The sequence below is a fragment of the Astatotilapia calliptera genome, chromosome 1, assembly GCF_964374335.1.
Source record: "Astatotilapia calliptera chromosome 1, fAstCal68.1, whole genome shotgun sequence".
Lineage (NCBI taxonomy): Eukaryota > Metazoa > Chordata > Actinopteri > Cichliformes > Cichlidae > Astatotilapia > Astatotilapia calliptera.
Window position 1 is genome coordinate 36,103,637 of NC_137422.1, and position 23,157 is coordinate 36,126,793.

Below are 23,157 nucleotides of genomic sequence, written 5' to 3' on the forward strand. Positions count from 1 at the left end.
GAAAGTATGTTTGTGCATGTTTGTGTTTGTCTCAGCAAATTGTTTGTGCTTCTACAGACTGTGATCGATGGCCACAGTTGAATCAGGTTTCCCTCCAAATTTCAGAGGCTGTTTTTCTGTGTGCAAAGTCTATTAGTGGATATGTTTCTTATTTATTTATTTAATTTTTTTAGGAGAAGAAAACAGACATTCATTATACCTGCTAATGGATTGGAAAATGAAGCCTTCCACTTAGCAAGCTTCCTCTCTTATTATCTTTTCTTCTTATTTTCTTCACTCGGGTATTTGCCCAGAATGGTTTGTGTGGCAGTTCTCTCCATTTAAGCTTAGACTCTTTATCTTCTCATCGTATGGCTGTCGGGTATGACCGTAAAGTTGCTGTTTGTGTTTCTCTTCTGAACATCTGCAAAATAAAGGATTTAACTGTGCCTGAAAATGGATTTTGTCATTGAGCTCAAGCTTGTTGAAAGAATCAATTTATAGAGGTGGCTGCTTTATGGTCCATGCTGTATGGGGCTTCTGTACATGTGAGAGAATGAGTGTGCCTGTCTCTGCCGGTCTCGTGCCCCTTTGTGGGAATGCTACAAGCTTTCCAGTTGCTTATTAATGATCTCTATCAATCTTGATGTCCCAGCTGACGCTCAAGCACCAAATGTAGCTCCTTCCCCTCGATGCCCTAAACCGGAACATTCAGTACACTCTTAACTCTTCTATCATACTTTTGCACACTCTTGTGGCTGTATATCACAGTTAGCCTTTGTATTACATGGACAGACACGCATCCTTCAGTTTTGGAAAAGTCACACCCGACCCCTCACCACAGCCCCCTCAAAGTCACACTGAACGCATGATAGAAGCCTCTCGGTGTGACAAATTGAACTGGGCGGATAAAATTGATCTCACATGAGGAGGATCCTTCAACTTTAAAGCCGGTCTTTAAATTCACAGTGCTGTTTACACACGGCTCTACAATCAAATCCCAACACATTCTAGTTTCTCTCAAGGGACTGTCACCTAATTCACACCGTGTCAAGAGCAGGGATAAAGCAGAGCCAAGCACATGCCTAACAAAGTCCAGTTTAATATATTTCTGTAAATTAAATGTATTCCATACATATATCAGTGCATAGAAAGTGGTGCCAAGTTAAAGTTCAAAGTAAATCATTATAGTGTCTTTAAAAAATGGGCTTTAAATAATTGACATTCAATCAATGTTCATAGCAGACCATAAAAAAACCCAATGACATCAGTGGTTTTTTTGAGAGGCGTGAGCCAAATCCTCACAGTAGGTGGAAGGATGGTTGTATTGAGAAAAACCTGAAAATAATTTATATTGACAGATATTTCAATGATCCACAGAAATTTTGGAAAGTAATCAAGTCTTTTTCCGCCAATAAAATGACTCAAACCTTTCCTAAATCTGTTGTAAAAGATTCAGTCTCAATTAATGATAAAACTGAAATTTTGAATTGTTTTAATGAACACTTTCTATCAGTGGGTTCCTTGTTTGCTTCTGCAGAAACTTTTTTAACAAATACTTGCCCAGAACTCTCTATGTTTTCTGGAGACCGTTTTAACTTTGTACCTTTTAGTGTTTATGAAGTGCATAAAGCTTTAAAGGCTTTGGATCACAGAAAACCTCCTGGTCCAGACTTGATGGAACCTTATTTTTTGAAGTTGGCAGCTGATTTTATTGCAGAACCACTCTCAATTCTATTTAATTTTTCAATTAAAACCAAAGAAATTCCAGCGGTTTGGAAATCAGCTTTCGTTTTGCCTTTATTGAAAGGAGGTGATCCATCGGTGTTGACTAATTATAGGCCAATATCAAATTTGTGTGTTTTATCCAAAATCCTGGAATCTCTAGTTTGTGACCAGTTGAAAGAGTTTTTGTACTCTAATGATATTGTCTCCAAATTTCAGTCAGGCTTCAGGAAAAAACACAGTACTAACACTGCCACTATGAAAGTGATAAATGATATTATTGTGGCACTTGATAAGAAATTGTACTGTGCGTCACTCTTTATTGACCTCTCAAAAGCTTTTGACACTGTTGATCATGCAGTCCTAAAAAACAGACTGCTCAGCCTTGGATTGTCAGAACATGCATTAGCGTGGTTCTCAAATTATCTGAAAAATAGAACCCAGTGCATTAAACTTGAAGGTCTTTGTTCTAAATTTGTTGCTGTCCACAAGGGGGTGCCACAGGGCTCAGTTTTGGGTCCCATTCTGTTCCTTTTATATATCAATGACTTGGGTCAAAATGTCTCAGACACAAATTTGCATTTTTATGCTGACGACACAGTTATTTACTGTTATGGATCATCTCTTGCTCAGGCCATTGAAACTTTACAGAAAGCCTTTGTTGCTTTCCAGCATTCACTTATTCAGCTAAAATTAGTTCTCAATGCTGACAAGACTAAGCTAATGTTGTTTTCCAAGTCAAAGAAGGTCCCGGAGCCTATTCCAGTGGTGTCCACCCTTGAAGGAAATGTCATAGAGATAGTTCATGAATATAAATACCTTGGTGTCTGGATTGATGACTCCTTCACCTTTAAACCACATATAGAGAGACTAGTAAAGAAACTGAGACTTAAACTTCGTTTTTTCTTCCGTAATAAACAGTGCTTTTCTTTTGCAGTAAAAAAACGTCTTGTCACTGCAACCTTTTTATCTGTGTTAGATTATGGTGACATTCTGTATATGAACGCTTCTTCTTCATGTCTTCTAATGTTGGACACGATGTATCATGCTTCCTTGAGGTTTATTACCAATTGTAAATACCTGACCCATCACTGTGATTTGTACTTAAGAGTAAAATGGCCTTCTTTGGCCATTAGAAGACAGGGGCATTGGTACACTTTTATTTACAAAGCTATGCTTGGATTGCTGCCTCCTTATATTTGTACTTTGGTCACAAGGACAAATAGTGGTTCTTACTCCTTGCGCTCAAATGATCAGCTGCTGTTGTCTGTTCCCCTTGTCCGCACAGAGCTGGGTAAGAAAGCCTTTGTCCACTCTGCGCCTTTTTCATGGAACATGTTACAGAAAGACTGGAAACTAACTGAATTGTTGTCTTTAAATGTTTTTAAAACTAAACTCAAAGGCCTACAGGCTGCCTCAATAATGTGTAATTGTTTTGTGTAATTTTAACTTTGTTTGTTCGTATGTATTTGTCTTGAAATGTGCTGCCTCTTGGCCAGGACTCCCTTGAAAAAGAGGTCTTTGATCTCAACGGGACATTCCTGGTTAAATAAAGGTTAAATAAAAAAATAAAATAAAAATTTGCCTTCAAAGACTATCAAAGACTGCAGGTTATAGTCAACTTTTTTTTTTTTTTTTTTACTTCAGATCACTCATGAGGATGCATAGTGATAGATGCACAAGGAACAAGCAGTGCTTAGTTTTCTAAAATCAAAGTTGGTTTGAAGAAAACCTTAAAACAGCATCCACTGCTCAAAAAGGGTTGAGCTGTTGCACTGAAAGTATTCTACAGATTATGTCTTATCTTAACTCATTGCCTAGTTTTTTTTTTTTTTTTTTTATTGCTTAGTTCTGTTGGAAGAGATATTATGCTACAAATATACAGTGCATATTCAAACTTATTTTTTATTTTTTGTAAAAGAGGTAACTAGAAAAATGTAGTAGTTAAATCATGATAAGCTGGTTGGACTGCTTCTGCTTAAAAAATGTGACTAAATAAAAGAAGACAAAATGGCTCAAATCTAAAAGGCAAAAATACTCATTTCACATGCTTGCTTTGTGGGTTAGTGTTTTTATACGTTGCTTTTCTAACACTCTGTTTTCTTATGTGGGTTTTTTCACTAACTTGCCACACAGCTGTCTACACTGGTGGCTAGCAATTCACTATGTATGCACTATGTAAATTTCTAGAGGAAAGCTTGCTGATTTGACTAAAAGCCTTGGCCAGATGTTTTTTTTTCTTTCTTTTTTTTTTTTTTTAGAAATAAAAAACGCGACATTGGCAATATTCATACATAATGCATCTGACTTGCGTTAGAAACTGCTTAGCAGTTTGGGGGAATTGCCCACTTGGTTTCATATAAGCACTGCTGATGGATGGATGGATGAAGTGCAGTGGACTGTTTTTTTTTTTCCTGAAAAATGGTTTGATTGCTTCCCTTACTGAGTAAAAAGCACAAAATGTCCCCCCCCTTCCTCTCGTGGAAGTGTTTAAGTGCTCTGGATGGACAAACTGCATCGTGGTAGTAGTGCTTCATTTTTGTACAGGGAGACTTTTAAAGTGATCGGATGACTAGCTGTTGTTTAAGCACTCCCACACTGCACTTCAATAACATGAGCAATCCAAATATATCTGCCTGGTTTTACAGCAAAACAGTGTTTTGATGTGTGGAGGTGTAATACCGGAGGCTTTGAAGCCAAATAATTTTAAGCATTTCCATATTTATTTATTTATTTATTTTTATTTCTTTGGACAAATGGAGGACTTTGTGTATGTTTGTCGTTTTGCACGTATAGAGCTATATGTTACTGTGAAGCACAAATTGTTTAGCTGTAAATTGAATGCTTTTCTTTTATGCTGCAGGGCTGCTCATGGTCTGTGATATTTGTGGATCTGGATGCTCACAACAGGAACAGGCAAACCCTTTGCTCTCTACTACCCAGAGAGTCTCGCTCCCATGTGAGTACATCAATCAATTTATTGACTGTGTACATCTTCTAAATAATTTTAATAAAACAAAGAAAAGCATACAGATTTTACAAGTAACAAAAGGCAGAAACGACACAAAGCAATATGTGCAATAGAGCACTTCTAAAATTTGCAAAATATTATCAGCTTCATATCTTAAACATCTTGTAGAGCCATTCACTCTCAGAGTGCAGGCTTTTCCGTGGTTCCTAGAGTTTCCAAACGTAGAATGAACTTAAGTCAGTGCTTTCAACTATCAATCCCCGCTTCTGTGGAACCAGCTCACAGTTTGGAGTTGAGATACTGGCACCCTCATACTTCTACAATTAGGCTTAAAACATTTCTGTTTGATAAAGCTTGGGGTTGTAGTCAGGACTCTCTCTGGTAACCATTTCTTCTTCATTATGCATTTTATTCTTGTTTCTCTTTTCTCTCCTTTTTTCTCTTCTCTTTTACCTCACCCCTAAACCCTTACCCTGGTTCTGCTGGAAGTCTCTTCCAGAGAAAGAGGGGGGTTCTTTCTTCCCACCATTGCTTGCTTCATAGGGGATCGTCTGATTGTTGTAGTTCTCACTCTAATTAGTTTTTACCTTACAATATGAAGTGCTCTGAGGTGTCTGTTCTTGCAAATTGAATCAAACTCAGTAAACTGAATTTCACTGAAGGCTTATGACAAATTGGTACATGGTCTTGGGATGACAATGTCAGTCCAGCACAGTGAGCACTTTGCATTTGCTCAATTTTTAAAATATTTAAACTATTAACTATTGTAGAGAAATGTTGAACCAGCATACAGGAATGTGCAGTCAGAGCAAAAAAACTCCCACAGTATTTTTATGATATCCGCCTTGCAGTGATCGTTAAAACAGTGATCAAGTAACCTTTCGTTTTGCTCTAAAATGCAACAATCTTTTAAAATAGTTTATTCAAAAATCAAGAATCTTATTTTTATTTCCTTTTTGTTATTTTGTCTAAATTGATCATAGTAGAACTAGAATAAATATTAAAATATTGTTTAAATGTTGCATTTTGTCTGTGAGCTGATCTCTTTGTTCTTAGAAAAATATCCACAGTTTCACAGCATGACGCAAACGTTTCCCCCAACGCTCTTTTACGGTGTAGAGAAGCAGCTGTATGCATAGTCTCTACAAAATAGTAGCCTGTCATGCATATGTCAGATAAGGTTAATTACACACATCAAACAGACCACGCACTCATGTCAGTGTGTCAGTAGATATCAATTCAACAATGTATGTTCCTCACGGTGCAGTCATTACACTGCCCGTACCTGAGCTCTTGATCGTACACCACTGACAAGAAATGGCAAAAGTAAGAGCTGGATATAGAGATGCAGGGAGGTAAAGCTCAAAGAAGAAAGCGTGAGGAAAATCTTTCCTACTCGCCAACACTCGCAGGCACTTAAATCATTACAGCTGTGTGTGCGTGTGTGTGTGTCGAACTTGTAAGCCAGAATTGTCTAGTCACCAACAGCCTGGGAGGAAATTAGTGTAATTAGACGATCAGCAATGGCATTATAGACATAGGAGACTGACATTAAGAAGTCTGAAGGAGTGCAGGAGACGCCAACAATTGTCAGGATTGTGTCAAGATATGCAAAACATCAATATATTATCACTATGTCATGTAATATGTCAAAAGATTGAAATCCAGTATTCAATTCTAGACACATTCAATACCTGCACAGAGTGTGTTGCAAGCTGATATGATTTCTCAGCTGTAGCTGCTGAGGATGTTACCATGTAGATTAGGGTTGTAACAAGAAGTTGAAGAATATAAATGAATAGGACTAGAAAGAGCTACACCTGGCTCCTCTGTGAGCTGCAGAGATATGTGCAAAGTATAAAAAAGAAACGCGCTACAAAGGAGAGCAGCAGAAATCAAAACAGAACAGAAATCTGGTCCTTAAGCGTTCATAGCCACGTCCATGTCAGAGCGCTTGTCCCTGCAGTTATTTTATAGATTCCAGTGCTCAGACAGGATATGGAAAGGCTTTGATTTTTGGAATCTGCCGTCTATTAATAAACTTTAAATATTCATAGCTGTTTGCAGTGAAGCTATGCCCTGATAGATTTCATTTCCCTTGCTTAATAGAGTAAACCAAACAATAAAATGGGACTATTAGATGCTCAGTCACAGTGGTTTGTCAAGCCTGATAACAAGATTCGTTCCTAACCATAGCCTGTATGTAAATGTAGTCAGTGCTGTAGTGTTTTATTTATAAACCGACACTTTCACTCCTAAACCGCTTATGGGCATTCACGCATGTTTAATAATTCTTTCTGTAGAATATATAGATGTACAATAAATTATCTTATTGGCTTCCCTCATTTTATACTCAGAAATTATGCAAAGTGACTGTGAGATGCAGTCATTGGGAAAAGTTTTGGTCCTTGTGGAATTTTCAAAATATTTCTCTGACCTAAAATGCCAGTGGATTTTTACACAAACACTAAATGTAGCTAAAAAAATATATATATTTAAAAAAAATGAAGTAAAAATATCAGCCTGGAAATATATATTATATATAGCAAATGTGGCAAAAACATTTCACGTAGTTCATAATTGTTGTAAATCTTTTTGTTTGTCTCCGGCAGAACACAGATGCAGCTTTACTTCCAACCATCAGCTATCCTGCGTTTGCTGTTGATGATGATGCTCTTTACACTCAGACACTTGACAAGATTGTCCGCAAGCTCCGTGGCAAATATGGCTTCAAACGTTTCCTCCGTGACGGCTACCGCACCGCAAACGAAGACAAGAATCGCCGCTACTACAAACCTGCTGAAATGAAGGTTTGTACTCGTGTTTTTTCTCTATATTCTGTTCTTCTTTGGATTAAAGCCACAGTTTTTGTTTCATTTTAAATAGCTCATTTGTATTTTGCCAATGCAAAGAAGAAATTATGGGGTATATTCCTAACGAAGATAATGTGATCCAAAATGTTTCTTGTTGTTCCAGGTTTTAATAAGATGGTCATTAGCGTAGCAGTTGAAATAAAAATTATAGCTGTGAATAATATGCTTCAAATCTAGTAAATGGATTTTAAAAAAATTAACCCGACTTTCCATTAAAGAAAATGATCAGTTAGAGATTTACGAGCAGTGACATTTTAGAATTTTTAGACATCGAATAAATATATTGTGGTCCAGTGTGCTGACAGCTACACTTCTAGTCCTTTTGTCATGGTTTGTGATTCTTGTTGAGTATTTTCTTTAGCAATTTTCTCTTTTGTTATTCCTAATCTGTTTTTGCTTTTTCTTTTTTCGTTTTACCTCCTTTCTATTATTTTTATCTCTTTTAAAATTGTCTGCGCTGTTCTTATCACCTCTGTTTAATCTGCCTCACATGTTCCATAGCAGCTAATTATTCACAGAATTAAAGGATGATACTTTATTAGGTACACTTTGCTGCTTCAGAACTATCTTACCTCTTTGTTGGTAAAGTGCTGGAAACATCTTGGTGAGCCAGTCCAGTTTGAATTGAACCTTAAGGTGCATACCTTGACTATAACAAACAATTGAGTTACTGTTGTCTTATTGTTAGCTCTAATTAGTTTGGTCATTCACCTCAGACTTCATTCACCCCCCCCCCCCCCCCCAGAGAACTGATGTATATGCAATATTTCTTCTCTTTTTGGAACACTCTTTGTAAGTCATGGAGATGTAGATCAGCAGTTTCTGAAAGTCTTAGGCCAGCCCATCTGGCACCAAAAACCATGCCATGTTCAGAATCACTTAAATCACCATTCTTCCCCATACAGATGCTCAGTTTGAGCTGCAGGATGCCTAAGTGTGTTGCATTACTGCCATGTGATTGGCTGATTAGCTATTTTCATTAGTGAGCAATTTAGCAGCTGAACAAAATGACGAGTGTATGTGTGTGTGTGTGTGTGTGTGTGTGTGTGTGTGTGTGTGTGTGTGTGTGTGTGTGTGTGTGTGTGTGTGCGTGTAAAATATAGGTTTAATATAACTGAGTTGAACTCAATTGCCAGTAACCACAAGCACAGCTAGCAATGCATAACATGTGGAAAAGTTCAGCTTGAAAGTGCTTGACATTTCAAAAGTTTTCGAAATTCATAATCCTCCAAAGGTTTCATCCTTTTATGATAATGCTAAGAGATCTGCCTGCGACTTAGCCTCTCCCATTCCACGCATCCTAATCCCCCAGGTATTTCACCCTAAATCTTAGCGTGCATGTGTGTGGGTGCGCTGGGTATGCAGCTGAGTTGTTCCTTATCAGTGTGTATGCTCATGCATATACACCTATGTGAATGACCGGGCATTCATTGTCCTTTAGTGAATTCCCTGTGATCCTGGCCAAATGACAGTGCAGTCACTTTAGAAGCATACCATGAGTGAATCGCAGGCTGGACTCTTAATACTAAACAAATCATTACTTTACCTGGAGAGCTAGCCTGCTAGAATTAATGAGCTCAGAGAGGCGTTAGGTAAGAAAGCAGAGATCTGTGAGTTTAGACAGATGCTGGAGTTTCTGTTTGGCAGTGAAACACTAACCAACTGTTTCAAAAGGCCTAATCAGTTGTACCTAGTAGGGATGTATGTAATCAAAGAGTCACCTGACAGTAATTTGATTCCTTAATTACATTCATGATTCATTAAAAAGGATAGTCATCACTTTGTAGTGACAAAAGGTGACTTTTCTGTCTGAAAGGTGAGGCTGAGAAAAAAAGATTTAAAAAGGCACTGATGATGGAAGTGCTTGCTTGATATGTCAGAGTGGGCACTCATGGGGCTCCAACTCTGAACCACTTTGAAATGAGCTTTGTTTAATCCTGCGGCTAATAGGATACAAAGACTCTAAAGACTCTAAGAATTATCAAACAATGTTTAATGCCTCAGTTCCTTCAGGCTCCGTCCTGCCCTTAGTTCGACCAGCAGGCAGTCAGATTTGTTGTGGAAGACACTCTGGCCAGTTAACGTTTCATAATGTAAAAACCCAATTAATTTTTTCATTCATTAATTTTTTTTATTAATGAATTAAAAAAAGTGATTTGCCAGTTTCAGAATCCTCGCTGATTAATAGTGTTACAAATATAGTCGAAAAGCAATACCGTGAGTAAAATGTTACCTCTTTTGAGTCATAAGCCACCTCACAACAAAATGAAATGCTTTGAGTGTGTCTGACACAGTTTGCGTTTTATCTGGAGGAAAGAAATCACAGGTAGGCCGGGTTCCCCTGCAGAAGACATTGACTAAAGTTGTTGTTGGTGTTTAAGAGAGAATTCACAGCAGGGCAGGCGTCTGTGCTCCCTGTCTGTTTACCATTGACAGAGAGCAGCGGCAGCAGCCTGTGTGATAGACAGTTTTACCAATCAGTCGAGCTGCTCAAGCACAAAACACCAGGGATCCCTGTCTGTTTACAGCCTCAACGGGCCAAAAGGCACAGGCCTCACTGGGTGACTGCCTCAGCTCTCCTGTTCTCTCGTACTCTCTCCCCCCCGCCACCAAATACACCCCTCCCCTGCTTCTCTATCTCTTTATGCACTTGCCTTTCTTTTTTCCTTCCTCTCTATAACCCACCTGATAGCTGCTATTGCTTCCCGTCTTTGGTGAAATATACACCTCGAGACCTGCAGATCTACATAATCACAGAGTGCCGACATTTAAAGAAGCACATTAATACAGACATGAGTATCCGCTCAGTGAAAAGCACCTTCTAAGTGTGTTTGTACGAGCATGTGTGCCAGCTCAGCCAGGCATTTGTTATTGCATTAGGATGTCTCTGTTATCTTCCATCAGCGCAGAGATTATTGAAAAAGATAAGGTACAAAGATAGTCAGAACTAATTACTTTTATAGATAGAGGGACTAAAATGCAGACACACACGGACATATGCACACATGCATTTTGTATCGATGGATTTTTTTAAGAGGCTAATAAAATTCTGCAGATTGTTTGATCTTTTTATACACTGACCTTTATTATTTTTAGTGTTTTTCCAAATTCGGTAACTAAAGGTGGGTTATTGTGTAGGGACAGTGTTTTGAGTTGATCCTCTTTAATTAAGCACTGAATTGCTAAAGTGAATAATTGTCTGCTTAGCTTTATTGTCTATTGTAAATGTGACTTGTAATTGAATGGCTTAAGATTTTTGTTCGTTTGTTTGTGCATGGGTGCTTGTGTAAGATACAGTGCAAATACAGTAGATGAAGTGTGCAAGATTCAGAGAAAAATCCAGGAAGTGATGGTGTGAATTCAAGTGTTTATTTGGGGAACTTTTGTCTAGCTGCTGCCACTTGGTGCTTTTGATTTATTCACATTCATTTGACAGCAATGTGTTTATGAGCTGACAGGTTTAATTAAATAAATAAAATAAAAAACTGAATAAATTGGCCAAATAAGAGGAAGCAAGGAGGGAAAAACACTGAATGGTTTGACAAGTATAAAAAATGATAGAAATCATATGCCATGGCCTACAAAGTCACTAGTTCTTACTTGTGGGAAGAGGCATGGGTTACATTTTGCAGTGGATTTGTCAAAACAGCAACTGAGTTAATCTTTTAGAAAAAATTATGTTCATCTTAAATTAGACAAATGTGTGCCGAGGGTTTTGAAGTTGTTTTGGAGGCTAAAGGAAGCCGAACATCTTACTGAAATGACTTGGGTTGGTCTGTTCCAGGCAACATGAGAGCTGTCAATCAAACTTTGTTGCACACTAAACAGCTGGACCACAACCAAGCAATCTGCTGCATGTCTGGCGTGAGAAAGTGAATCAGTCAAAGGATTCTGATTTGTGATTTAGTATGAATACACAAGCAGAACTATCTACTATAAAATTCATGTATTTAATGTGAGCCAAAGCTCCCATATTTATAAATAGTTTGAATTAAAAGAAATTATAGGATTAGAGGCAAAACCCTTAACACTCGGTCAACTATTGTGGTGGGATCAGGTGGCTCAGTTATGCTATGGTGACATTGTGCTGATGCATTTTGGCTTCACTTGACCTTTTAGAGGGAAGGGTCACTGCAAAATCACCTTTCTTCTGTGATGGAGCGGTTCTGTCATGATGGGAGTGGTCATTGAACTACAATGAATTTGAGTATCACGCGTTATGGCCTTCACAGTCACCAGATCAGTCTCCACCACCATCATTAAAACATCCAAAAACAAAAATGTTTTGGAAGAACATGCCTCTAACAAGCTTTCAGAAACTTGAATAAAAACCTTAAAGGGTATATTGAAGCTTATTTGTGGCCTGACTAAATATGTACGATAGCTTGCAGTCCCATTTGTAACACATGGTATAGTTTATTGATTGGATTTTTGTTTGGACTTTATACTTTCAACTTTAGGTTATATAAAACTCCTGTGAACCTCACATTCTAAAATGTCAAGAAGAACTCGACCAGAACTAAAAGGCAACATCCATCCATCCTCATCCGCTTTATCCGAGGCCGGGTCGCGGGGGCAGCAGCCTAAGCAAACAATGTCTTTTTTTTTAACTTAAGCACACAGCGAGTAGGTATTTATATTGTTAAACATACATTGTAATTCTCTTGTCTTTGTTATACTGAGTGAAATCTGACAAATCTTTGATATTGAAGGTCTGAGTTCACAGGCAACATGGCAGTGTTTTTTGCCACAGTGTCATTTTCTGAGCGCTGCTCTTAAGTGTTTGTTGTTGCTAGGTTACAAATAATACCTTATTTCATGTTAGGTTGTAAAAGACTGAAAGCCAAGATTTTGATTATTCAGTGATAGAGAAGTGACACTGAGTCCTCAGTAAAACTAAACTCCGACTTTCTCTGTGTTTTTCCATCTATGTGTCTGTATTGTAAACATACTAAACTTTCACACCTCTAGATGTCCTCCTCAAAACAAACAGCCAAGTTTTTGAATTAGAAAAAAAAAGACCTTGTAAAGGATCAGTAATATTTCTCTCTATACTGACAGGTTTCATTCAGAATGTCACATCCTTTATATTTTTTCTCTGTGCCATACTGTTCCATATTCAGTGCTGCTCAAATTCAGCTTTAAAGCTCCTGCGCCTCTCTTCTCTTTGTGAAATGAAAAAAGCAATAATTCCTCCCCTCTCTTCCTCTCTCTGTCTTTCTCCAGCTTTTTGATGGGATCGAGTGCGAGTTTCCCATATTTTTCATCTACATGATGATTGACGGTAAGCCTTGTTCTATCCATTGCTGCTGTTATGGTGCCTCAAGTGGGTCATTGCCATGGTATAAGACAGACTTATAGCGTTTTACAGGAAATTACATTTTTCTCTGGTTTTAGAGGACATGGATACACACTTTTTTTCTTTTTTTTTAATTTGTTAGTGACCCAAAGTAAATGGTCAGAAATAAATGAAAGACTCTAGTTTTTCCTAAGCATAGCCCCTTTGCCTCTCTATATGCCACAGATTTTTCTTAAGACTAACAGACAACCTGCAGGGCCTGTTGCTCTATATGAAGCTATTCATCTTTATTGGCTCTGCTCAAAAGAAAAAAGGCAGTTAAACTGATCCAGACGGATACATCAATAACCAACAAGCCTCTACAATGAAATGCTCTTAAAAAAAATCTTGTATACCTAGGAAGATTTTTATTGACAGTGCCTCACCATTTTTCAGTATTGTAAAACTATTTTATTAGGGTAACTTTGCCTGACTGATGCAGTTAACAGTTAGATGTGAAAAAGCATTTTCAATGTTTTATAGTGTGTGTGTGTGTGTGTGTGTGTGTTGTAGGGGTCTTCAGAGGAAATAAGGCCCAGGTCAAAGAATACCAGGAACTCCTTGAACCCATCATCTTTCAGTCGTATGAGGGTGAGTAACCACATAAAAGCCAACATGCACCCACACACATGCAGTGACCGCTGAATGAGGAAAACCGTGAACTCCTGAACACAAACATATATGATATTATCTCATCTGGCCTGTCAATATAGTTCTTTTTAATACTTTTGATTCTGTTCTCTCCCCTTCCGGCAGCGACAAACTTTCTCTTATTAAATCAGTTTTACATATTCATACACCACATACCAAGGTTCACAAGAGTGATGCATCCAAGTGAACTCAACCTTCCCTGTGAGCTAAAGAGCCTGGCTCATGCATTCACCGGTACACATTGATGTGAGAGGACACAGTTAAATGATGAGGATGTCAAGAGCTGGGTGTTTCTATTCATCTATTCATAAAAGAAATTGAAATAATTGGAGTGCAGAAAGGATAATGATGTGAAACAGAGCTGACTTAAGTTACCCTGAATGTCTCTGCAGAGCTCTTTGTACTGGTTCTGTATAAATTAACAAAACTCCTGAAGTTAATTGGCTGGGTTTTAGAGGAGAACACAAAGGGAGTGTTTTCTGTTTTACTGTTAAATACTTATTAAAAGTGTAAATCCACCAATGGATTTTGTACTGTCAAAAGCTGCTATTGTATCTTCTTTTGCTGGTTTGCCTGACCTCCCAGGAGTCAGGGGCTCCTATTGTTTTGATAATACATAAAGCACATGCAGGGTTCAGCTATTGAAGACATGCTAATATATTGTGATGAGTGAGTGAGGACGGTGGTGGGGTCCTCAACTACAGTTGTGCTAGCCTTGAAGTAAGCATTTATATTATTTATTTAATATTAGTATTTATATTATACACTGCAGGTCTTAATGCTCAATTCTGATTTTTTTGATCAAATCTGATTTTTTTTGTCTGATTGTTCACACTACAAATAAAATGTGACAGCAAACGTGCTCTAGTGTGAACCCTCAAAGCGGCCCGCATGCGCAAAAGAAGACGTCACACACAACGCGCTCTGTTTAGACCCAGACCAGACAGTATTGTTTGACTGATGGCCGTTAATATAAAGACTTGTTTCGGACTTTACGTTTCCCAATTTTGCTTTAAGTTATAAAGTTATTTTGTTATTTAGATATGGCCTAATAATGATCCTTATTGCTGTTTTAGAGAGGAGCGGTGCTTCAAAGGATAGTTGCAGATTTCTGTCAGAATCTGCAGATTATACAGTACAAATAAAATGTTCACGTTTCTCCAACGCTGTCTTCCCAACAGTTTCACTAACATCTACACTGGATGACCAGGAAGCATTCACGATGTCTTCTCCGGCGCTGATAATTGGCGTCTGTCTTGTGTCAGTGACGTAAAAGACGGATTTAATGCGACATGACCATTCAAACAGCAGTCGCTTTCTAAAACATCAGATATGTATCGGATTCAGGACCACATACTAGAGTGACCCAGGTTGGATTTGAAAATATCGGATTTGTGCCGTTCACACTGTCATACCATGATCGGATATGGGCCGCATAGGGTCAGAAAAGTCGGATTTGATACGCTTTCACCTGCAGTGTGAACGTAGCCTAAGAGTGGGCACAAAAAGATTTAGTGTTCTTAGCTGTAGGTCCAGTTACAACCACTATGTGTGAAATATCCTGCTAAAGTGCTAAACTTAGATGGTTAACATGGTAAGCCCCATACTGCTAAAGAGAATTTTTAGTAGCATTAGCCAAGTTTTTGAATTAAGCTAAAAGTACAGGGGTGTCTCACGTAGCCATTTATAATTATCTGATTTTATTTATTTATTTATTTGTTTTTTAATAATAACAAAATAAAATAAAACTTAGTTTGGGAACAAATTGAAAAATACGCTTTAAAGTTATTTGCCTATATCGCAGCTGTGCCTCAGGAGTTACTGGTTGTCCACCAGTTGGAAGGTTGGTAGTTTAAATCCAGGCTCCTCCAGTCTGCAAAGTGTCCACAGGGAAGATAATGAACCCCAAATTGTTTCTAGTCCATCTAAATTCAAATACCAGGTTTTTTTTTATTAAAGTCCAGGTACACACAAAGGCTTCAGTAGAAACTGCATAAGAGTCATGTGTTTAAACATGCTAAGATGTAAAGGTGATCTTAAGTACAGCAGTGGTTCAAAGGTTAAACTCAGCATCTGTACTGCTGTATGATTTGTTGCTATTATCCCTGTGTGCCACCAGTGCAAAGTTACTGAAGTACATAGTTTTTGTACTATGTAAGAAGTAAAGATTATTTTTGCTTAGTCTTATGCACATAGAGCTTACACTTCTCGTTTCTCGTGCCAGGCCACGCTATAATCCCCAAGTACTACTATGTACCGGCTGACTTTGTGGAGGCGGAGCAGAACAAGCATGGGAGCCAGAAGCGTTTCCCTAGCAACTCTGGCCGTGATGGGAAAGTCTTCCTGTGGGGTCAGGCCCTGTACAACATTGCCAAGCTACTGGGTATGTCTGTGCGTCTGTGTGCTTAGTATGTCGACTTGAATTGATGCATTCATTCACTGTACTCTGACATTAATCTGCAAGTTCACGATTAGCTTAAAACTAATATGTTTTCAATAGTTTTTCATTATGAATTATTTTTTGTAACTGTAGCTTAATACGTGTCTCACAATAATCCAAGGACCAAGTGTTTATGTGGGGTTTGTTTTCATTAAGTCTTTATGCGTTTACACTTAGTTACTTGTCAATAGTCGTGCGTCAGTATCCCACAGTATTCCCTACATTTTAATGGTATTCATATCTACCTTTTGTGGTATGTTTGTGTACATTCACTTTTCAGTGGATGAGCTGATCAGTCCCAAAGATATTGATCCAATTCATCGCTATGTGCCACGACAGGACCAGCGCAATGTCAGTATGCGGTACTCCAACCAGGTAAGCTCTGATGTAACTCTATCTGACGATCATCTGTCATCTACAGGCGTTTATTATCAGTACAACATCGGATTCAAGTGCTGAAGTGTTGTAAACTTATACTACCCCCCTGTAAATATGGCTGAAATCAAAGCATTTAAGAGCTTTTAGCCTATGAAGTAATTGCATCTTACACATGATGACAATCCTAATTGTTAGTTTATTCTAGATGTCAAGTAGCTGTAAGTGGAATTTTGCTGTAGATGCAGAAAGTGGGCAGCAAGTGGATTGCTCACTCTGCATTAAAAAAAAAGAAAGAAAGAAAAGGACTTCTATATTTGTAATTTCTATCAACTGGGAGGGGAGTAAAAGGAGTGGAAATGTTAGCAGTTGTAATGAAAAATCAAAAGCTGATTGCTGATTGGAATACACTATATATAATAATAAGAATGTCTCCAGTGGTGATGGTGTTCTCTGCTAGCAGCTTCTCCTCTTGTTTAAAAGTCTACATTTATTCAAATTTAAAACAGATATTTCGATTTTATGATTCTTATCAGGCTTATATCTGGATTCTTTATATAAGCTGCTCCAGGGTTATTCCTGGCATTTTAGATCAACAAACACCTGCATCAGAGGTACATAAACAAAAAGGTGGTAGGTGGGTGGAGGTGGTATTTAAAAAGGCGAGGTCCTCACTAAAGCCACTCTTGTTCCATGCCCACGTATTCACTTTTCAAATCTGGCTGGATTTATATATATTTTTTCCAAAACAATGACAATTGATGATACTGAACAAAACTATTGAGTGTAACTCAGACTAGCTAGAAACACAGTTCTTCACCGCACAGTGTTTAGAGTCTTTTTTTTTTTGACATGGTTTCAAAATGCAGATATACTGTTCATGCTCTGGAGTTTGCCTAGTCACATGTGTTACTGAAAATGAGATATCTAAACTGAGCCACACTGTTTCAGTATCAGCGATCTTAGAAATAACCAGGAAATTGTGGGAGAACCATAACTTATCAGAGTTCTACAGATCTTCACTTGCTGATGTTAAGTTTCATATTTCAGGAGGATTACATAAGCTATGACCTCACCTATTGTGCAGTTGCATGTGTCAGCCTCAAAGATGTACAGTAACCTCTCAATGCCAACTATACACCCACCCTTACTCCCGCAAGGCAATTCCCGCATCCTACCTTAAACCATTCACACTACTCAGTCCTGCTTACCACTGTTTGTTATTCATGTGTGGTAAGGTTTTAATTACTATTCATCCATCAACATCTAAACAAGCAGAAACTCTCATCTTATTTTACCTTGCCAAAGGCCAGGCTTGCAGACGAGGATTAAACCCAGTCAATTTTCTCCACAAACTACCTCCCTGAATAGCAATCATGTCTGAGGTTTAATTCTGTATCTGAGATGGCCGGCAGCTCTGTGGATCACACAGATGAAGGGTAGAGATACATACACACTGGAATGATTTTCATTTTCTTTGTTGTACAGCATCCTATTCTGTTGCTGTATGATGAATTGTGTTTTTGAAGCTAGGTCTATAAGACAGTACTAGAACAAGGCACACAAGAGAGGACATATCCTCAGAGGTATGATGAACACTAGACGGGATCAAATAGGTTGCCTGGAAAAAGATCAGCAGACAGAACAGACAGAGAGAAACAAACAGCGAGCCAGAAATGGAAAAGATCATGTCAGAAAAAATCAGCAGAAAATCATTTGTGAAGTGAGAAAATTTTAGAGAGAAATATTTGGTTCTGAGACGAACACGTATATTTTTAACTTTGTGAGGCTCACAAACATTCTTCAACTCAAGGAGGGCCACACTTACTGAAAGTTTTGGACATTTGCAAGCTCTGTGAAGACGTAACTCATCTCTCTTAATTCTGAATAATTGTTAAAGAAGGAAGCTCCCACGCCCATTACACTCCGTTACAGTTTTTGTTTACAACTTGTCTTGTCAGCTAGCAACTGAGTGCAGTTCAGAAGATAAGGGTTTGGTCTACATGTGTTCTTTTATTATGAAAACTGACCTGATGCTTTATGCTGTGTCGTTGTGTCGTTCTGTTGACTTCATCAGGTTAAAGAGGTGGGAAGTCTGGGCTTCTCAGCCCTGAACCCACAACCCAAACTCAGGTACTGCTTTTAGCAGGTATCCAAAAAATTAGGCAGTGGTATGATAGCAAGCATTGGCTTTAGCAATTAGGATCAAGTCGAATCAGTTTCACCAGCTATTATATCAGGAGCCCAAAGGCGTTCTCCCAATGGAATTCAGGCATTAGTTCCAGCACAGGGCATTCAAGTACTGTGGGTGACAACACAGGTGTATAAAATGTATGTTATTTTCACTCTTTTCAAACACACCTTCAAGCAACAGCATAGGTACTCGGAGTCATTGATCTAAGTCTTGAGCGTTGCTGAACGACTGAAAGCAGATTACTTACTAAGCTCTCTATGATCTTTGCATTTTGGAACAACCGTTGATTTTTAGCTGGGATCAAACAGAGGATTTTAAATATGTGTGTTTGTATTTGTTAATAGGATATCTACATATCAGCATCTTGGATGCAGAGGGATCGTTCTCAAAAGGAAATCAGTATGAGTATGTTTAGCTGGCAGCACTGCTTTTATGAATTCAGTGTTTAAAGAAGTGTGCCTTGTGTGCTAGACTCCTGTTAGGAGTAGGAGTAATGCTCAGAAATGTTCTAACAATAATACTCTTGAAAGTTGATTTGTAGGCAGTGTGAAAGCTTGCTGTGAACCTGGCCTCTGATGGTAGCAGGCACGGCTCTGTGTGAAACCCATCAACAAAAGCCTATCGTATTGAGTTTGATGTTTTCAGTCTCACGCAGTCCAAATAAATGTGTGAATGGTCTTACTTCAACTTTAGTTCTGAGAAACCTGAAGGAAATTCTGGTGTTTTGTGACAATGATGACACACTCATTAAATCCTTTTATGGTTGAAAGAGAGGTTCGAGTTTTGCACAGTAAGGTCATTCAATAGCTGACAGCTTCCTACCTTAACGTAACCGTTTAATTCAATGTGCTAATTTTCATCATAGAACTGCTTCCATAGGTGAGAAATACATGACCTCACCTGTGAGTAGTCACATAGGAATTTATAAAAGGTAATATAATAATAGACAATATTGCAGTGTCATCATACAGCAATCGTCATAAAATGATGATTGCTGTCTGTACATCTGTATCTGAAGGTCAAATAGGAACTCTTTCTTTAGATCATGTAAATTTTCAAGAAGAATTAGCTTTTAAAAAGGCTATAGCATGGGTATAGTCTCCAGGTGTCATAGTTTCCATTTCCCTGTGTGTGCTTGCGTCGACCTGGATCCAACTGATGGAAGTGGTGGAATATGGACATTTCCGAAAGCTGTGAGTGCCTTTCTAACAGTAGCTATTTAACACACAACTAGTTACACAGAGTACTTCATCACTCCTTGGACATTAATGTTTTTCATCTGATATTTTTTATGGTTTTGCTGTCGTTATCATCAAAAATACCTCGTCTTATCTGGTCTAAAGTAGCCATAAGTTGTGATATATACATTTCAAAGACAGATATAATGGACTCTTGAAGGCTGGCTTGTGATGAATATTAAAACTAATTTTGCTTAAAACGTGAAATAATGATATTAATGTTTATACTTGGCCCATTGGGGGTTATGAATGGAAGCATGACTGACATATAATCACTGTTACAGCCCAAGCAGGCTGTGTGGGTTATCCAGCACTCTCTCTAAGTCGTGTGCCAGCCCTTGTTTCCTGTGGAGCCAATTTCCACTTAGTAATCAGCACTGGCTTAAAACTGGTGTGAGAAGTTTGCCAGCTCAAAGTGTGGGCCAGTGTTGAGCTACCAGTGAGTGGCTTTGTCCTCTTGTAAGCAAGAAGCGTTTTTGTATTTTTCTTTTTAGAATTTTTCATTTCAAGATGTTTTTCCTTTTTGTGCTTTTGTTTTAGGCCTTTGATTGGCATAGCCTAGCTATTTCCCATTTATTAAAATTAGGGCTGCCACGATTTGTCGACTAGTCACGATTACGTCGACTATCAAAATCGTCGACGACTGATTTAATAGTCGACGCGTCGTTTGAAGCTTTGTAAGATCCCAAAAGACGCAGGAATAAGTAGCAGGATTTAAGAGTGTAATAACGGACTGAAACAGAAGATGGCAGCACTGCATGTACAAGGATGCCAGCTGCCGTTAAACCCCGAAGAAGAAGAAGAAGAAGCAGCTGTGTCCCAGAATTCATAGCGCGGCCCAGCTTAGTTTCCAACAATGGCGGCACCTAGTTAGTTTTAATATTACTCTTATTATTCTTTCTGGGTCACAAAATAAACGTTTAACATATTTTCAGGCGAGAATGTAGCTGTGTAAACTTTAAATATCTGCTCAGTTTATCAGGACACCACATATTTTCAAAAGCGCTCCGACGTTTTCGGAGACGTCTGTTACCCACTAGCTCGATAGCTAGCCGGGGGCTAGGTCACTAGCGCGGTGAGAACACCTGACTCCCGGCAAATTGTTTTCAAACCCACCGCCGTCTTTCGCTACTCAGGTTAAATATATATGAGTCACTTAGATAAATTAAAAATGTTGTTGTTTGGCTTTTTTTTTTTTGTATTTTATTTGTTCCTGAGTAAATCGGTTTGTCTGAGATTAAAGTTATAGTTTTTACACAGCTGAATAAACGTCAAGCAGACAGCTGATTATCAGAAGTATGAGATGCTGGAGAATATACTCCGTTGTCCTGTTATATTTTAGATAGCAAGGAGTTTATTAAACTTCACCGAAACAATCTGCAAATTTCATTAAAATTGAATAAACTATCATCTTGTCTTTATTTTTAGTTAGCACCTTAAAAGCTTAAAGCTGTAAGCTAATGATAGTTATATAAGAGCAGATGCTGCTGGTGCAATAAGCTGTAGTTTTACGTCCAGTGGATGATGATCTGATTAGTCGACTAATCGCATAAATAATCGGTGACTAGTCGACTATCAAAATAATCGTTTGTGGCAGCCCTAATTAAAATACTGTTTTATTTGTGAATCTGCTTTGTTTGACTTTTTCTTTAGTCAGATACTTTATGATAAGTATTCCTCCCTCCCTCCTCCCCACCCTTTTGTTGAGAACATAACATTTGGGCAAATGTTTTCAGACTTAGAAATTCGCAGAATTTTTAGATAAAAAAAAAAAGTCACAGATTTAAGCTAATGTGACAAGCCTGGTAGAAAATAGTTGGTTACTTTTGCAGCTACACACTGAACATTTTAGGTGTACTTGCACTGTGAATGCCATTTACAAAGCTGTGATAAAGATTTGAAAGGAGACAGCATTTCAAACAGGGGTGTTGCAGGTGAAGCAGGTGTTTTGCTCTTCTGTCTGCATATCAGTAAATATGAGAAATCTTTTCAAGCGGTACCACCTGAAAGCTTATGTGAAGAGGATTTTATTTTCCTGTAAGACAGGAATGCCAGGGTTGTTTATTCATGCAGCTGGTGCTAAGCTTAGCGTTTCTTGGGGTCAAATGGCCACAGAATTTGTAGACTTCATCCTCTATTACCATTCATCCTCCACTGCCTCTCACCTTTACTTTTTCTTTCTTATTGCTTTGTAATAAGTCTTGCTGGATCATAATCTTGTGTTCGTTTTGCCCCCCCCCCCCCCCCCCCCTTTTTAAAAAATCTCTTTTTTCTTTTTTTCCGCCAACTTACCAGCTTTCTCTCACTCACACCTTTGTTTCCTCAGTATGAAGCTTAGGTATCATGTTGTGTCAGTAAAGAGGCCCAAGATGGGAAGAGGAAAAAAATATGAGTGAGGGGAGAGGAAAAGAAAGAATAAGAAATGTAGTGTATACTGTGTGTGTGTGTGTGTGTGAGTGAGACAGAGAGTTGTGTGTGTGTATACATGTATCAGCTGTCCAGTTGCTTCTGCATCACCAGCGTCTTGTGTTTGGTCTGCAGGCAGAAAAGACACATGGGCATGCTGAGCTTTCACATGCAGTTAAGGCCTGATTTGTGCACTCCTATTTTCTCTTCTGTGTGTATATAATTCGGTTCTCATAATGTGTCCAAAAACAGAATACCTGTTCTATGCATACATACATACACATATACATACATACAGCCTCTACATATGTCTTTGCATGACATCTCAGTCTCTATATGAAATGTGTGTGTTTTTCTGTGGGTGCAGTTATTTACAGGATTGCGTGTTGGCGTACGTGTGTATTATTCATCGTGCCTTTCCTGCAAATGTTACGCTAACACTTAAAGTCCCTGCATCAATTCATTTCACTGGGGAGAATGAGATGCTGCACCCATGAATAGCCTGCAATGTTGTGCTGTTGGTTCCACATATAAGCTTATGATATGAGTTACCGCAGGGCTTTTTGACATCAGCTCTGACATTCAGTAAAGGTTTAGAAAAGAAAATTATTTGCAAAAGAACTGGGTTGCACTCCCTCGTACAAAATCATATAAAAATACCTGCATGAGGAATTAATGCATCTTTTGAGTCATTTCCACCAAAATATCAGGAATAGTCAATTTTGAGAGACTCAATTTAGAAGCTATTCTAAACAGCAGGATGTTAGAAGCTACATTTAGCTCCTTTGAATTAAGTGCAGAGGGAGATATAGTTGTAATGTAATTTTAACAGTTTCCCCTGAATACAAATGAACATACTTATTTTCTTTATGAGGTTTATTGTCACAGCTTTTTAATCCAGTTCCTACAGAAACCCTGGCTTGAATCCACTACCCTGGAGGAACTTGGATGTGTTGGCGCTTACATG

The 23,157-nt window shown here is 38.3% G+C and overlaps 1 protein-coding gene across 3 annotated transcripts in view; it reads left to right on the forward strand.

Annotated features, from left to right (window-relative positions):
- The window catches only part of phkb (phosphorylase kinase, beta), a 104,743-nt gene that overhangs the window by 40,221 nt on the left and 41,365 nt on the right, over nucleotides 1-23,157 (forward strand). For all 3 annotated transcript variants that reach the window (XM_026175454.2, XM_026175432.2, XM_026175439.2), the window contains 6 exons: nucleotides 4,568-4,663; nucleotides 7,288-7,485; nucleotides 12,775-12,832; nucleotides 13,400-13,477; nucleotides 15,762-15,920; nucleotides 16,258-16,352. In XM_026175454.2, coding sequence (XP_026031239.1) covers nucleotides 4,568-4,663; nucleotides 7,288-7,485; nucleotides 12,775-12,832; nucleotides 13,400-13,477; nucleotides 15,762-15,920; nucleotides 16,258-16,352 — 684 coding nt within the window. The remainder of the gene's footprint in view (nucleotides 1-4,567; nucleotides 4,664-7,287; nucleotides 7,486-12,774; nucleotides 12,833-13,399; nucleotides 13,478-15,761; nucleotides 15,921-16,257; nucleotides 16,353-23,157) is intronic.